The sequence below is a fragment of the Salmo trutta genome, chromosome 25 (assembly GCF_901001165.1).
Source record: "Salmo trutta chromosome 25, fSalTru1.1, whole genome shotgun sequence".
Taxonomy (NCBI): Eukaryota; Metazoa; Chordata; class Actinopteri; order Salmoniformes; family Salmonidae; genus Salmo; species Salmo trutta.
In genome coordinates, this window is record NC_042981.1 from 9915812 (window position 1) to 9933265 (window position 17454).

The 17454-nt window shown below is 45.2% G+C and overlaps 1 protein-coding gene across 2 annotated transcripts; it reads right to left on the reverse strand.

Moving 5' to 3' along the window:
• Positions 1-492: 492 nt before the first annotated feature.
• Positions 493-16117, reverse strand: hivep2b (HIVEP zinc finger 2b). 2 transcript variants are annotated; one of them, XM_029712827.1, is made up of 7 exons: positions 15933-16117; positions 5454-9581; positions 5027-5220; positions 4378-4553; positions 4050-4148; positions 3036-3907; positions 493-2612 (listed from the first exon to the last, which is right to left on the reverse strand). In XM_029712827.1, exons 2-7 carry the CDS (start codon positions 9474-9476, stop codon positions 2091-2093), a joined length of 5886 nt encoding a protein of 1961 aa, XP_029568687.1. In that variant the 5' UTR covers positions 9477-9581; positions 15933-16117; the 3' UTR covers positions 493-2090. The 2 variants fall into 2 exon arrangements, with proteins under 2 accessions (XP_029568687.1, XP_029568686.1); XM_029712826.1 differs by having other exon boundaries at positions 5027-5226.
• Positions 16118-17454: the final 1337 nt, after the last annotated feature.

Here is a 17454-nt window from a genome sequence, read left to right on the forward strand (position 1 = left end):
AACGGTGAACCTGTAAATGTCAAAATGTCAATTTGCTAACATTCCTGTTGACTTCCATATTGGAAATGCAGCCAATATTTTTTTACCTCTGAAAAGATAATCTTAGTCATTTATCTCTGTATCTACAATTCACATAAAAAGTCATGTGAATTCAACACTGAAAAAATAATTTAAAATTGGACGTAAAGGAAATTTGAATTTCAAGGTACGTCGTTACAGGTTGTTACAAACTACTCAACCCACCCATCTTCTATACCAAACATCTTAAGTAAAATGCATTCACACTTGAAATGAAAGAGGAGTTAAACTTATGTGCCCTGTACGTGCACACAGATAATAATCACTTCAAAGTAGTGGAATGTTTGAAGTGACACTAGAATACATGATTGTTTTAATTTCTCCTTAATAACCATCTCAGTCAGTTATCAAAGATAGGATGAAAGTGCTTATTTCAATTCATAAAGGTTCAAAGGCCAGAATAACAAACAACGATTGATTAAAGCCATAAGTTATAATTCAATGACATGACTTCATAAGCATCTCATAAGCCTCTTATAAGCATCTCATAAGCATGGGTCAGTGGGACACACTGTTGCATAAGTGGAGATCATATACAGCATATAAATAGTAGACAAATATTTACCATCATCAATAAAAGCATACTTTTCTAATATACAAAGACATCTTACAGTATGCACTTCTCTATTTGTGCAATAGCAAAAACTCATGCGTTTGTTCAAAAAGCTAAAACCACAACATTGAGAATCTGCAACATAACAAATATTTCAAATAGATATATTTTACATAAAATGTAGCTATAAAAACCAGCAATTTAATTCCACAAAGTAAAAGCAATTTTTTTTGTGCAATTTTTGTTGTTGATAATAACACTGTCACGTCAGATAATTCTGATTCAAAGTTTCCTTAAACATGATATTCACTTTTTCCTTGCTTAATATGATTACTTAAAACATACGTAGAAAGCAAAGAAAAGGCACAGATCTTTGCTTTTCAATCAAAAGCACCAAACTGGACAAGAAGCAAGTCTACACTAAATTTGGTCAGATTCAGTTTTCAAATACTTTCATATTTTTAGATACTTTCCCCATTATTTCCTTTCCAATTTCTCTCCAAGAATCAAATCCTTAACTAATCACTCGATATGAATACAATTTAAACAACAAGCCTATTTTGAAAATAGTACACATATACATTTATATGAATAAATTGTGTTAAGAGTGGGTTATGGGGTATAATAAATATAAATGATTCTGTTTGTGTGCAAGTGTATGCAAGCATAATTAACGTAGAAGCATTCTCTTTAAATCCCATATATTGCACCTGTGTCCACTACTTCAACAGTCCTCTTGCGTATCCTTTGCTGCGAAGAACTCCACTGACCTAAAAGTTCAAAAAAATTCATAGAGAATTCATAGAGAGTATAAAGTCTCTGTTTTTTATGTATTTAAAGGTTTGTTTTCCTCTCAGATATAGATCATAGTATGGTGAGGGGAGGGGAATGTTAAGACACATGACCTTTGCATTACTAACATGAAGAAACCTGAAGTAACTGAAACTGAGAGAAGAATCCCCCAACACCCAACCAATGGGGTCTGGATGAAGTCCTGTCTGTCTGTCTGTCTGTCTGTCTGTCTGTCTGTCTGTCTGTCTGTCTGTCTGTCTGTCTGTCTGTCTGTCTGTCTGTCTGTCTGTCTGTCTGTCTGTCTGTCTGTCTGTCTGTCTGTCTGCCTGTCTGGTGGAATGAGGTTGAGAGGGACTGTGGACGTAGCCTGATTCCATATCTATTTGTGCTGTCTTACCAACTCATATGTGACCAGAGAAGTTGGCGTGACCATAGCAGCTGTCAAGACAGCGCTAATTGATCTAGAACCATGCTAGCTGAGGACTGAACGTTGGATGGGGGGGGGGCTCAGCTGCTCCTGGAGAAAGCTCCAAGGAGCGTCCCAAATAAGGAGCGTCCCAAATGGTACGCTATTCCTTATATAGTGCATTACTTGTGACGAGAGCCCTCTGGTCAACAGTAGTGCTTTATATAGGGAATAGGGTACTATTTGGGATGCAGCCCCAGTCTATAGATGCTCTTCAGAGGTGATCCTGAGGGAGGCGATGGCCTTGGTGCAGGTCTGAAGAACCTCTTCCTGCTTAGGGTTCCTGAACGTGAGGACAGAGACAGGGGGGTTCTCCTCCTCAGAGTCCCAGGGTGTCTGGAGGGGGGATAGCCTCTCCCTCTCCATCCCGGTCTCCCTCTCCACCCCCCTCTCCATCTCCCTCTCCCTCTCCATCCCCCTCTCTCTCCCCTGCTGCTGGGCTCCTGAGTCCTCTGCACCGAGGGCTGCCAGACGAACAGATCCCTCCTTAGTGCTGTCCTGGTGGAGCTCAGTCTCTTGAGGGGATAGGGCTGACAGATGGGTCCGGTCAGAGCTGCAGGAGGGCAGGGAGCGCAGTACCTGGATCCCTCCGATAGGCACCATGGGTAGGAGAGTCCCAGCCTGCTGCTGAGAGTGTAGGGGGAGGTGGCTGAAGAGGTTCTGACGGGGACAACTGGAGCAGGTGGACCCAGGCAGGCAGGGAGGCACGCTTCTCCTCTGATCCTAAACACAACAAGTTATAGTGACTATCAGAAGACACTTTTCTACAGTTTCTTTATAAAAAACAAGTTTGAAATGACAATCAAGAAAAAAATGCATGGACACCATTGGTGAAAAAAAGCCATTGTGATTAATAAAGGTTTTACATCAAGAACACTGAGTTGAAATGAAGTCAGTGCAGCTAGTTTTGATGGACAAGCATATACCAGTCAATCTAAACATATACCAGTCAATCTAAACATATACCAGTCAATCTAAACATATACCAGTCAATCAAAACATATACCAGTCAATCTAAACATATACCAGTCAATCTAAACATATACCAGTCAATCTAAGCATATACCAGTCAATCTAAACATATACCAGTCAATCTAAACATATACTAGTCAATGAAAACATACTGTAAACAACTATATTACATACCATATCCATTTCAATGGCTCCTCCCTGCTGAACCACTTCAGCCTTGGCTTGCTGCCTGGTTTTATCCCCAGAGTCTCTATGTTGTGAGCCCCCTCTACGTGGAGACACAGCCCTGAGCACCACCCTCTGTCTCCTCCCAGCCAGGTCCACTCCACCTGGGGACAGGGGCCTCTCCATACAGGCCGGGAAGAGGTGCTGGATGGGGGTGAGGTTGGGGGAGCTGGGCCTCAGCGGGGAGGTGTCCCATCGAGGTGAGGAGCGTCCCCGGGAGGAGAGGTCTCTCCGGGGTGAGGGGTAGCCGAGGCGGGAGTTAGGCGGTTCCCTCAGAGGGGACTCCCAGCCGGGGGACAGCAGACAGGTGGGGTAGGGGTCGAAGAACAGACAGCCCTGGTCAGGAGACAGCATGGCCAGGCTACAGTCTTCCTTGTCCAGGCTGGAGGCCAAGACAGTTCTCCGGTCTGGCCCTGTCCTCCTGACCGTGGAAGGGGGACCGGGATGGGGGTGGACATCGATGCCCGGCAGGGTGGAAGTGGGATGGGGGTGGGGGTGGATATCGACGCTAGGCAGGGTGTAGGTTGAGAGGCAGCTGGGGAGGGGATGGAAGGTACTAAGGGGACAGCCATGGACGTCTGACGACGCACCCTGGATGACGGCGGTAGCTGTGACCGACAGAGAGGCTACGCCACAGGGTTGAGGGCTGGTGCTCCGGGAAAGGATCTTGGGAGTAGAGTCACAGTCGTAGTCATCATCGTCATCGTCATCTTCGTCGATATCGTCGATCTCTTCATCCATGCCATCGGAGTCGTCTGCATCTGAGAACTGGTGTTTGGCTGCGCTCAAGACCCCGGTCTTCAAGTCTTGCTGGATGTCATCTGCATTGTTTGAAAGAACACGAATAAAGACAAAGCATACATCACATGTTTCTGTCATTATTTCTGTGGTAACAGTTACCATGGGTTGCACAATCAGTTTTAAATATATGAATAATTCCCTGGTCATTGGTCAATATCTTACCAGATTCCAGTGTCTCTGTATCATCCACTGTGACTGACACCCCAAGTTCAAGACACTTCTTCATGTGAGCCTTTGACTTCATATGCTTGGTCAGGTTTCCTGTAGGACAAACATGTCAAAGATTCATTTAGCTGATTATCTTATTATCATTATCATTCAATTGTACTTTTTTCTGGGGGAGGGGGAATAAATGTTACTGTTGTCATCAATTCAATCATCCTTCAAATCTAGTTGATTTGATCAATCCCTTTTTAATTCAGCAGTCGTCACAAAGCGCTTGTTCAGCTCTTGTCTCATTCATCTCAGTGAAAGAAGAAGGGAAACCCACCTTTAGTTTTGAAAGCGAAGTTGCAGACCCTGCAGACGTAGGGTCTGACGTCAGTATGGGTGCGTATGTGTTTCTTCAGCATGCTAGGTTTCTTACAGCGGATGCCACACTCCTCACAGATATACTTCCCCCGGCCTCGGCCTCTCACGTACACATAGTCCTCATTGGACTTGAACCTGAGGGAGGAAAACCATCCTTAATGTGATGTTCTATATCAGGGGGGTGTCAAACTCATTCCAATGAGGGCCGAGTGTATGCTGGTTTTTGTAATTTCCTTTCAATTTGATTAGTTAGGAACTCCCATCACCTGGTTGTCTAGGTCATAATTGGACACAATGACCTAAATTGATCAATCAAGTACAAAGGAGGAGCAAAAACCTGCAGACACTTGGCCCTCCATGGAATGACGTGTTTTATATTATAAGTAGCTGTAGAATGCAAGGTAAGTGAAAACAGCTATTCAATCTAATTCCAGGGATCTCTTTTAAAAGAGGTCTTCTGACTTCAATGGGACTACCAGGTTAAATAAAGTCAAAAATTATTTGTACCACCAGGCGTAAACCTTTTATAAAACATGTACACATTACAAACTAACATTCAAAGTAATATTTTATTGCTTATTGATTGATGTGATATTATCATAACGGACCCTCCTTCAAATATTTTGATCCGGGTTGGTGTTGGTGTTGGTGTTGGCGTTGGTGTTGGTGTTGGCGCTGCTGTTTGTTTCGAGGAGACCTCCCTCTCTTTCCAGTCCTCCTTCCCTGCTTTTACCCTGCAGCTGGCATCCTTCACTTTCCTTCCATAGGAGCTCCCTTCCAGCTCTTTGAGCTCTGGTTTGCTCTGTAGCTAAATGAGACGGATAAATAAACATTAATATAAAGAATAAATAAAACAATTCTGTGAAACATTAAACATTCTGTGAACATGCAGTTTAAGTATAGAAGAAAAAGTCTAATATGGTTCACAATTAGATGATATATTTATAATGTAACTTGATTCCAGGATTGGAAACATTCAATATAGACGTTTATGGAATAATGAATAATGAAATAATGAACGATCAATGTTCTCACCAGCCCGAGCTGCTGTCTCCATAAGAGTGAGGAGGAGACCAGCTTCCCAGTCCCAGGTTGGTACATGGCAGCCATTGTGTATACCCATGTGTTAGTCGTCTGTTTGGAGCGAAGCAGAGCCAAGGTGGCACTGGTGTTGAGGTTAGGAGGGTTGGGGTTATGGGAACTGATGCACCACGTAGCGTACACAGAGGACAGGGGAGAGCTGCTGTGAGTGCTGTTTGGCTTGGTGTAGTTCAGATAGCACCAACTCACAGCTGTCATTGTGCGGAGACTTGGAAATTGAGATATCCGTTTGGTGTTTTCCCCGTCAGAGATGAGGATGCCCTGACCTTTGACTAGCTGCACCAGCACCTCCATCTGTGCCTTGCTGTCCATGCCAGACTCATTGAAATCCTTTAGAGAAAGCAGAGCATGTGGATGTAGGCTTGCTTCTGTTGGGGAGTTATCCATAGGGGAATCAGGACTTTCTGACCCTTGTTGCTGAGGTGAGATGAAGCTTCCACTTGCTGGCTCGTTATGAGAATGAAGCGAGGATGACGGAGACAAAGAGGATTTTGAAGGAAAGCCTGACAGTGATGCTCCCTGGTTGGTGTCACTTTGAAACTCTGACTTTAAACTCTGCTTGTTCTCTTCAGTCACATTATAGTTCCCTAACTCCACAGCACCCAACTCCTCCACTATCTCACCGTACATTTTCTCCTCTTTGACGCGTTTCTGCTGTTTGACTTCCATGAACAGGTCCAAGCTACTGGCCGGAGACAACATGCGCTTGTTGGACCCACCACTGGACCCACAGTTGGTGGTGGAGATCGTCCTGGAGGTCAGGGAGAGAGGGATGCCTGTCTTCAGCTTAGCTGGGGGCAGATCTAGAACTTGAACCTGGACTGGGCTGGTCAACAGTCCTCGAGGGTGTCCTAATAATAGATTAGATGTATCCAAATTTGTGGCTAAATTTGCGAAGTGAGAAGTGAGAAAAGAGGTTCTGGTGGAGTTAACGCTTTTGAATGGATCATCTACAATTTGGGACACAGTGGTGTATGTGATGCTACCATAGGATGGCACGTGCGTCTGGATTCTAACAGGAACTAGGAGACCAGAGTGTGATGGCTGAGGGGCGAACATTGGCAGAGACTGAGAGTGCAGAGCGGTGGCTGAGAACGACAGGGCACTGCTGAGGTACTGAGGAAGAATATTTAGCGGAAGGACTGGATGTGCAAATTCAAGGTTAACATTCAAGGACTCCTGTCTTACCAAGTTACCCCGTCTGGGCTCTGAGTAGCTGGCGCTGAGTTCCGCATGTCTAACTTTGGCCGTTGGAGAGAGACTGCCGTAGTCAAACGATACGCTGCGGACCTCTGGGAGCTCTCTGCACTGGGAGTGGCACGGTGCCTGTTCTGAAGAGGTACGTCTCATTTCATGTTGTTGACGTTGGTTCAGGACAGAGAGGGAGTGGCCGCTTCCTGGCACCGCTAAGAACTCCAACGCTTTGCCAAACTCATCCTGTCTAGCCGCCGGGGAAGCTGGCTTCGGGATAACCTCTCTCTCTTTCTCCTCTCGGTCAAACGAGAAGCTGGAGCAGTAGGATAAATTGCTGTCTTGACTGGGGCTCCGGGAGAGGCTCGTACAAGCCGACTCAAAGCTAGACTCGCCAGAGGAGTGCTCCAAGTCAGCTAAGCGCAGTCTCTTCTTCTTTGGAGGGAGTTTCTCTGGGGGGAACTGAGACAGAGTTTCACTCCTCTGAGGCCATTGGAACTCCTCTATATGTCTATCAGGCTCCTTCACCTTCACCTGTTTCACCTCAGCTGCTTTCTTTTTCTCTGGACTGTCTGGTTCTACAGTCACCCTGATCTCTGGAACCGGTATGTTGGACTGACGGACTAGCTTAGGTGTCATTTGATACGACTTATCTAATAATCTACTGTCACTCAACTGATGTACAAAGATCTCAGTCCTTTTATGCATCTCTCTAGTTTCGGTTTGCTCCACCACATCCATTGAGGAAGCCTTATCCTGTCTCTGGTAGTTGTAAGAATCTGACTGTTCAGAGAGAGACCTGGTAAGGGAGTTAGTGTGTTGAATCACAGAGATGACGTTACCTACAGATCTTCTCTCTTCTCTCTCTCTCTTTTCCCACATTTCCCTTTCCAGTTTATCACATTGTGTTCTATCCTGTGTGTGCACGCTTTGGGCATGTCCTTTCACTGAGGATGTAGTGGTTAGAGCACCTTGAGAGGTTTGCTTTGAATCATAGTCCCTCATCTCTTCAGAGTGGTCATAGTCTGTGTGATACTGGCCTCCTACATCCTCCTCCTCCGCAACACAGTTTTCTTTCCGCCGTTTCCTCGTCGCATATTCCATCGCTTGCTTTTGTTGGATGGTGAAACTTTCCATCTCCACTCCAAGGTTGGAAATATCAGAGATGTTTCCGTAGTGGTCAGGAGGTCCATCGTGTGCAGAGTGTTCAAAGGCAGCCTGTCTCGTAAGTCTCCTAATGCCTCCAGGGGACGCCCTTTCATCAAAGGAGTGGCTGCCTCGCAGGCCTTGTGACATGTCCTGACATGCCACCGAGGACGTGGGCATCGAGTTGCTCCGGACCAGCTGTCCAGAATCAGAGAGCTCTAGTTGAGCCTCCTTAATGTCCTCCCTTGTAAATGAATGTGTGTTTATTCTGATCGATTCAACCATTGATTCCTTTTCTTGTGTGAATACGCGGGAAACACCTCGCTCCGAAGTCTTACAATTACTCATTAAGTCTGTCCTGCAAGTCACAACAGTTATGGCCTGTTGTTTCGGGTTCGGCTTGTAACACTTTCCAAACATTATCTCTTGATAGGACTTGGTGTTTGTGTTGGGAGGACCACCTGTTTGGTGTTCAGCACTCTCAGAGCGTGAGAAGTAGCCTGAGTCTGTGCTGCCTTTGCTTCCCTGGCTAGGCAGGGAGAGAGATGTGTCAGTGTCACTGCTCCTTTTCTCTGAGAGCCGTAGTGCCAGCCTCTGCTTGATGGCGCTAGATTGGATTGCACGGCTGACCTGAGAAACAGCTGGAGCTTGAGCAGCATTGATCTCCAAGAGCCTGGGTGAACCATCCTCAGATAATGTTGATGCTAATGTAACTCCCTGTTTCTGGGCAATGAGATTCAGTACTTTAACAGCAGTGGTGCTATCTGGTTCCTCCACTGAAACAGTGTCCAAGAGCGATGAATCGTCTTCGTCCGTGTCCGAGCTCTGCTCAGCATCAGAGTAGAACTCTACTTCTCCTTCTAAAGATCCCCGGTCCTCCATGTTGGCATTGTAAGAACCCAGTTCTGAAAATGGCACTGTACCAGCTTTGACCGAGTGAGCATGAGATTTTCTGTGTTTGTATAAATTGCTGTTGGTTTTGAAGGAGAAACCACAGGGCACGCATGGGTAGGGTCTCTCCCCAGTATGTGAGCGAATATGCTTCTTAAGTACGCTGGGTTTGGCACATGCCCTCCCACAATAATCACAAACATACTTTCCAGGTCTCTGCTGCTGCTTCTGCTCCATCTTACTACACACCTCCTTGGATAGTTCCTCTATTCCTGACTGGGAACAGTGTTGGAGAGACACGGGTAAACTGGCGGAGCTCCTCTGAGGAGAGGGCCCTTCACAGCTGACAAGTGGCAGTGCAGAAAGCAAGTGATCTGCTGTTTTCTGTCTAGCAAAGGGAAGTGTCTGTCTCTCCTGTGGTGGATATGAGGTTAATACGTTGTAATGAGGATGACTGCAGGGTTGATCCTGTAATTGGCGTAGTGATTTCCCTTCTAATTGTCTTAGTTTCCCTGAGTCAGACATATCTGTTGAACAACATGTGGTTCTACTCTGGTCCTCCTCAGGTTCTGGGCATAGATGCCACCCCTCCCCTTCCGAATCAGCCGAAGGGGGTATTTTAGTTTGGGCAGTCGTAGGTTCTGGTGCTGCTGACTTTCTCTGGGGAACTGTCTTATCCAGAGCCTCTTTAGAGCGTTTCACCTCTGCAGTAGTTTCTAGTGACTCCATGATGATTCCAATGTCACCTTCCTCTTCAGGGTTGATTTCCAACAGACGTTATGTTACTGTAGTAGTAATATTAGCAGACGTAAACTGGTTGCAGCAAAGGGTCATCTGAAAGAAAACAGAAACAGAATAATTATTTTTTGTGAAATTACATACTTCACAATATTACATTACATACTTACATTACATTACATACTTCACAGTATTACATTAAGGACACACATGCATTGTCCCTACCAAATACATAATACACGACTAATCAATAGATGCAAAAATAGCACAACTACTTACTTACAAAAATTCTGTACTTTACATGCAACCCACTTCCTGTTTCTCCCAACAAGAAACATAAAACAGATCATATAAACACTTTGTTAATAATTTTTTTCGGAACCTTATAACCTCACAGGCAAAATCCTTTTCCAAAATAGTTCCTCCTTCAACTAAACTTGGTGCATAATGACCAGTGATCATGGCAGGAAATAAAAGAATAACCATGCTCTTTACTAGATTCTCCCAAATACCTGTACCTCATCTAACCCCTGGCCAGTGCACTACAATGACATTGTGTATGTTTACCTGGATGCTAAACTCATCAAACACACTGGATATATGTATTGTTTATTATCTCATCCTATACCTCAGCTCCATATCATGGGATTACCTGTGTCTCTGCTCCATTACACTATGTCTGCACCCCAAATGGCACCTTATCCCCTATATAGTGCACTACCTATAGGGCTCTGGTCAAAAGTAGTGCACTATAAAGGGAATAGGGTGCCATTTGGGATGTACCCTATAGCTCCATAGCAGGGTATGTAATCTTGTCCTAAACCTCAGCTCTACACCTCGGGGCAGGGTGTGTAATCTTGTTCTACACTGTGGACCAGGGTATGTTATCTTGTTCTGTACCATGGACCAGGGTATGTGATCTTGTTCTACATCGTGGATCAGGGTATGTAATCTTGTTCTATACCTCAGCTCTACACCTTGGGGCAGGGTATGTAATCTTGTTCTATACCATGGACCAGGGTATGTAATCTTGTCCTAAACCTCAGCTCTACACCTTGGGGCAGGGTATGTAATTTTGTTCTATACCTCAGCTCTACACCTTGGGGCAGGGTATGTAATCTTGTTCTATACCATGGACCAGGGTATGTAATCTTGTCCTAAACCTCAGCTCTACACCTTGGGGCAGGGTATCTGATCTTGTTCTACATCGTGGACCAGGGTATGTAATCTTGTTCTATACCTCAGCTCTACATCGTGGACCAGGGTATGTAATCTTGTCCTATACCGTGGACCAGGGTATGTAATCCTGTCCTATACCTCAGCTCTACATCGTGGGGCTTCATGGTATGCTGGGTCTCAGAGGGAACATCATTCTCATCTTCTCAGTATCAAAGGCTGTGTGCTCTTTAACGAGGTTATGTAAGATTATCTGGTTCAAACCCTCTGAGCTACTCTTAATTAGGACAGCCTATGAGATACGTTCTCTCTTTCTGTTCCACCCTACTGCTCTCTCTTTCTGTTCCACCCTACTGCTCTCTCTTTCTGTTCCACCCTACTGCTCTCTCTTTCTGTTCCACCCTACTGCTCTCTCTTTCTGTTCCACCCTACTGCTCTCTCTTTCTGTTCCACCCTACTGCTCTCTCTTTCTGTTCCACCCTACTGCTCTCTCTTTCTGTTCCATCCTACTGCTCTCTCTTTCTGTTCCACCCTACTGCTCTCTCTTTCTGTTCCACCCGACTGCTCTCTCTTTCTGTTCCACCCTACTGCTCTCTCTTTCTGTTCCACCCGACTGCTCTCTCTTTCTGTTCCACCCTACTGCTCTCTCTTTCTGTTCCACCCGACTGCTCTCTCTTTCTGTTCCATCCTACTGCTCTCTCTTTCTGTTCCACCCTACTGCTCTCTCTTTCTGTTCCACCCTACTGCTCTCTCTTTCTGTTTCACCCTACTGCTCTCTCTTTCTGTTCCATCCTACTGCTCTCTCTTTCTGTTCCACCCTACTGCTCTCTCTTTCTGTTCCACCCTACTGCTCTCTCTTTCTGTTCCACCTTACTGCTCTCTCTTTCTGTTCCACCCTACTGCTCTCTCTTTCTGTTCCACCCTACTGCTCTCTCTTTCTGTTCCACCCTACTGCTCTCGCTTTCTGTTCCAACCTACTGCTCTCTCTTTCTGTTCCATCCTACTGCTCTCTCTTTCTGTTCCATCCTACTGCTCTCTCTTTCTGTTCCATCCTACTGCTCTCTCTTTCTGTTCCACCCTACTGCTCTCTCTTTCTGTTCCACACTACTGCTCTCTCTTTCTGTTCCACCCTACTGCTCTCTCTTTCTGTTCCATCCTACTGCTCTCTCTTTCTGTTCCACCCTACTGCTCTCTCTTTCTGTTCCATCCTACTGCTCTTTCTTTCTGTTCCACCCTACTGCTCTCTCTTTCTGTTCCACCCTACTGCTCTCTCTTTCTGTTCCACCCTACTGCTCTCTCTTTCTGTTCCACCCTACTGCTCTCTCTTTCTGTTCCACCCTACTGCTCTCTCTTTCTGTTCCATCCTACTGCTCTCTCTTTCTGTTCCACCCTACTGCTCTCTCTTTCTGTTCCACCCTACTGCTCTCTCTTTCTGTTCCACACTACTGCTCTCTCTTTCTGTTCCACCCTACTGCTCTCTCTTTCTGTTCCATCCTACTGCTCTCTCTTTCTGTTCCACCCTACTGCTCTCTCTTTCTGTTCCATCCTACTGCTCTTTCTTTCTGTTCCACCCTACTGCTCTCTCTTTCTATTCCACCCTACTATTCTCTCTTCCTGTTCCATCCTACTGCTCTCTCTTTCTGTTCCACCCTACTGCTCTCTCTTTCTGTTCCACCCTACTGCTCTCTCTTTCTGTTCCACCCTACTGCTCTCTCTTTCTGTTCCACCCTACTGCTCTCTCTTTCTGTTCCACCCTACTGCTCTCTCTTTCTGTTCCACCCTACTGCTCTCTCTTTCTGTTCCACCCTACTGCTCTCTCTTTCTGTTCCACCCTACTGCTCTCTCTTTCTGTTCCACCCTACTGCTCTCTCTTTCTGTTCCACCCTACTGCTCTCTCTTTCTGTTCCACCCTACTGCTCTCTCTTTCTGTTCCACCCTACTGCTCTCTCTTTCTGTTCCACCCTACTGCTCTCTCTTTCTGTTCCACCCGACTGCTCTCTCTTTCTGTTCCACCCTACTGCTCTCTCTTTCTGTTCCATCCTACTGCTCTCTCTTTCTGTTCCACCCTACTGCTCTCTCTTTCTGTTCCATCCTACTGCTCTCTCTTTCTGTTCCACCCTACTGCTCTCTCTTTCTGTTTCACCCTACTGCTCTCTCTTTCTGTTCCATTCTACTGCTCTCTCTTTCTGTTCCACCCTACTGCTCTCTCTTTTTGTTCCATCCTACTGCTCTCTCTTTCTGTTTCACCCTACTGCTCTCTCTTTCTGTTCCATTCTACTGCTCTCTCTTTCTGTTCCACCCTACTGCTCTCTCTTTCTGTTCCACCCTACTGCTCTTTCTTTCTGTTCCATCCTACTGCTCTCTCTTTCTGTTCCACCCTACTGCTCTCTCTTTCTATTCCAATCTACTGCTCTCTCTTTCTGTTCCACCCTACTTCTCTCTCTTTCTGTTTCACCCTACTGCTCTCTCTTTCTGTTACATCCTACTGCTCTCTCTTTCTGTTTCACCCTACTGCTCTCTCTTTCTGTTCCATTCTACTGCTCTCTCTTTCTGTTCCACCCTACTGCTCTCTCTTTCTGTTCCACCCTACTGCTCTCTCTTTCTGTTCCATCCTACTGCTCTCTCTTTCTGTTCCACCCTACTGCTCTCTCTTTCTATTCCACCCTACTGCTCTCTCTTTCTGTTTCACCCTACTGCTCTCTCTTTCTGTTCCACCCTACTGCTCTCTCTTTCTGTTCCACCCTACTGCTCTCTCTTTCTCTATTTGTTGCAACCAAGGATTTCTCTCTTTGTTAGAGTGTTACATCCTACTGTTCCTTCTCTCTTTGTTACAAACACACACACACACACACACACACACACACACACACACACACACACACACACACACACACACACACACACACACACACACACACACACACACACACACACACACACACACACATCATACACATTTGTCAAACAGACCGGAGAGATGATACAAATCCAAGGTGACTCTTGAGATGCAGAGATAAAATACATTAAATCATAGAGGCTATGCTTCTACTGCAAGAATGTCCAACTAATATTTAAATGGGAAGTACTTTGTCCTCCCACTTGACACAGGGCTAAACACTACAACTATCTGGTAGGGTTTGTATTCCTCTCCTAGACAGACAGACCAAAGAGGTGAATACAGTATATACTGTATACTGTAAAAGGTGACTTCTTGATACATTCTACAAGGGCAGAGGTGACAACATTGTAAGCCTTGAGCGGGAGGGGACAGGGGATCTCTCTCTCTCCTCAAGGTCATTCTGACCTCATAGCTGGGTATGTTTCCATCCTAAAGCAATAAGAGGAGGGCACTACGAGTGCAGGGTGTCAGGGAGATAAGCCTACCTCACTGAAACAATGCATACCTCTCTTCTGAACTACACTACAGATATAGAGAGGGAAGGACACAGCCTGTACTGTATGTAGGCTACACTTCCCAACCTCTGCTAAGTCATATTTACAAGTTCCCTGAGCAGATATAGGCTACACTTCCCAACCTCTGCTAAGTCATATTTACAAGTTCCCTGAGCAGATATAGACTACACTTCCCAACCTCTGCTAAGTCATATTTACAAGTTCCTTCAGCAGAGATAGACTACACTTCCCAACCTCTGCTAAGTCATATTTACTAGTTCTTTCAGCAGAGATAGACTACACTTCCCAACCTCTGCTAAGTCATATTTACAAGTTCCCTGAGCAGATATAGACTACACTTCCCAACCTCTGCTAAGTCATATTTACAAGTTCCTTCAGCAGAGATAGACTACACTTCCCAACCTCTGCTAAGTCATATTTACTAGTTCTTTCAGCAGAGATAGACTACACTTCCCAACCTCTGCTAAGTCATATTTACTAGTTCTTTCAGCAGAGATAGACTACACTTCCCAACCTCTACTAAGTCATATTTACTAGTTCTTTCAGCAGAGATAGACTACACTTCCCAACCTCTGCTAAGTCATATTTACAAGTTCCCTCAGCAGATATAGACTACACTTCCCAACCTCTGCTAAGTCATATTTACTAGTTCCCTCAGCAGAGATAGACTACACTTCCCAACCTCTGCTAAGTCATATTTACTAGTTCCTTCAGCAGAGATAGACTACACTTCCCAACAGACCTCTCTTTTAGGAAACTATCAATTTCTTGTGTAGGTAAAGCCAATGGTCGTGTCACGCATTACACTAGTATAAATAATTCATGGTATATCAAAACAGTTCACAGGAATATGGCAAGTGAGTACTACTATAGGAGGCAGTTGGGTGGTAGGTCAGTGTGTTTTGAAATGATTGTGGGTTGGCAGTTGGGTGGTAAGTCAGTGTGTTTTGAAATGATTGTGGGTTGGCAGTTGTGTGGTAAGTCAGTGTGTTTTGAAATGATTGTGGGTTGGCAGTTGTGTGGTAAGTCAGTGTGTTTTGAAATGATTGTGGGTTGGCAGTTGGGTGGTAAGTCAGTGTGTTTTGAAATGATTGTGGGTTGGCAGTTGGGTGGTAAGTCAGTGTGTTTTGAAATGATTGTGGGTTGGCAGTTGGGTGGTAAGTCAGTGTGTTTTGAAATGATTGTGGGTTGGCAGTTGGGTGGTAAGTCAGTGTGTTTTGAAATTATTGTGGGTTGGCAGTTGTGTGGTAAGTCAGTGTGTTTTTGAATGATTGTGGGTTGGCAGTTGTGTGGTAAGTCAGTGTGTTTTGAAATGATTGTGGGTTGGCAGTTGGGTGGTAAGTCAGTGTGTTTTTGAATGATTGTGGGTTGCTATTGGCGTGTGAATGTGCTGCTTGCATGTGTGTGATTGAGCATGCACTTGTGCTTGAGTGGATGAGAGGAGGGGGGTGACTATTAGAAGGTTTCTTTATATTCAAGATACCGTATGCTTATACATTTACATGCTCATAAGACGTAGTACAGCAACACTTCTGAGGCATGATGCATGGATACAATGGGAAGCATACTGTACATAGGTTATGGAAAACGCCATTACAATGCCACTGCATCACGTTCAGCTATACAGAGTAGTCTAACACTAGCCCCTCATCCATACATTTTATAAGGAAAACACATAGAGTCAGGGACACTGAGGCAGAAAGCCCATGGCATGACAGCATGCACAGAACACAACATGCAGAATTAACACCGATGTAAGATGAGAGACTGTTTTCTATCCTACTGTTTTTCAAATAGTCTCTCCACAAGTAGCAGACGGACGGACATGCAGATGTCGAATATAATCCTCAGACAAACCTGACATTAGTATACTCTCTTCTTGTCCCACATTGCCAGTCACATGTCACATTCCTCATATTGCAAATTACAGCTGTCCATTCTCCACATCCCTGGGCTATAGTAATAACATAAGCAATTATGATCAGATTTAGCGAGGGTAAAATCTTATCAATCAGACGTTGCAGCCGCCGATGCTGCCTGACTGAGCGTGCATTAGGAGATCTATTGATGTGAGCTAGTCACCAGAGAAAATACCCAAGCGTGACGCGGGACCCAGGCACAGAAATAGCAAGGGGCCCAGTGAGGGATTACACAACAGCCCACGGTTTAGGACACTTTCTCCAACACAGCAGACAGATACACAGTCTCAGTGTGGGGGGAAAACACTGTTGTCAATACTCTGCTTTTACCAATGGTTGGCACACAACAGACAGCCACATCTCAGCTAGAGGTTCAAAACACAGCAGACAACTTAAACTTTAGAATAGTAGAATAGAATAGAATATTCAGGGCCTCCCGAGTGGCGCGGTGGTCTAAGGCACTGCAGTGCTTGAGGCATCACTACAGACCTGGGTTTGATCCCAGGCTGTGTCACAACCAGCCGTGACCGGGAGTTCAATAGGGCGGGGAGAGGTTGGCCAGGTGGGCTTTACTTGGCTCATTGTGCTCTAGTGACTCCTTGTGGTGGCCGGGCACCTGCAGGCTGACTTCAGTAGTCAGTTGAACAGTGTTTCCTCTGACACATTGGTGTGGCTGGCTTCTGGGTTAAGTAGGGCGGGTGTTAAGAAGTGTGGTTTGGTGGGTCATGCTTTGAAGGATGCATGACTTGACCTTTGCCTCTCCCGAGCCTGTTGGGGAGTTGCAGTGATGAAACAAGATCGTAATTGAAATAGGGAGAAAAATGGGGTAAAATACAAAAGTAATAGAATATTCAACTACACAGTGTGGGTAGACTGGGTTCTCTATACATCAAAATGGCTTTTAGCAGGTCTGGGATCCCTGATTATACTAGAGTCTGATAACCTGGGATGACCCACATACACTGAGGGACCCGGATGAAACCCAGGTTTGCTATTTGGGGAGTTAAACTCTCTCAGTGGGCCAAAACACAGCAGACACTTACTTTGAACACCTCTTGTAGATGGGCAACATGTCACTATGATCACTGACAACTACGAAGACATTCTTCTTCACCATGTAAAGAGGAACAAATCATGAGGGGTTTAAATGTGATGTAATCACTATAGCCTACACTACTCCACAGTCTGGTTAGCTTCTAAGACATGCTGTAACAGCTGTTGAATGGAGTAGACCAAGGCGCAGTGTGGTTAGTGGTCATCTTTGTAATTTAATGGAAAAAGAGAACACTTTACAAAATAAACAAAAGACAACAGCAAAACAGTTCTGTCAGGTAACAAATTACTAAACAGAAAAATAACCACCCACAAAACCCAAAGGAAAACAGGCTGCCTAAGTATGGCTCCCAATCAGCAACAACGATATACAGCTGTCCCTGATTGAGAGCAATACGAAACAAAGA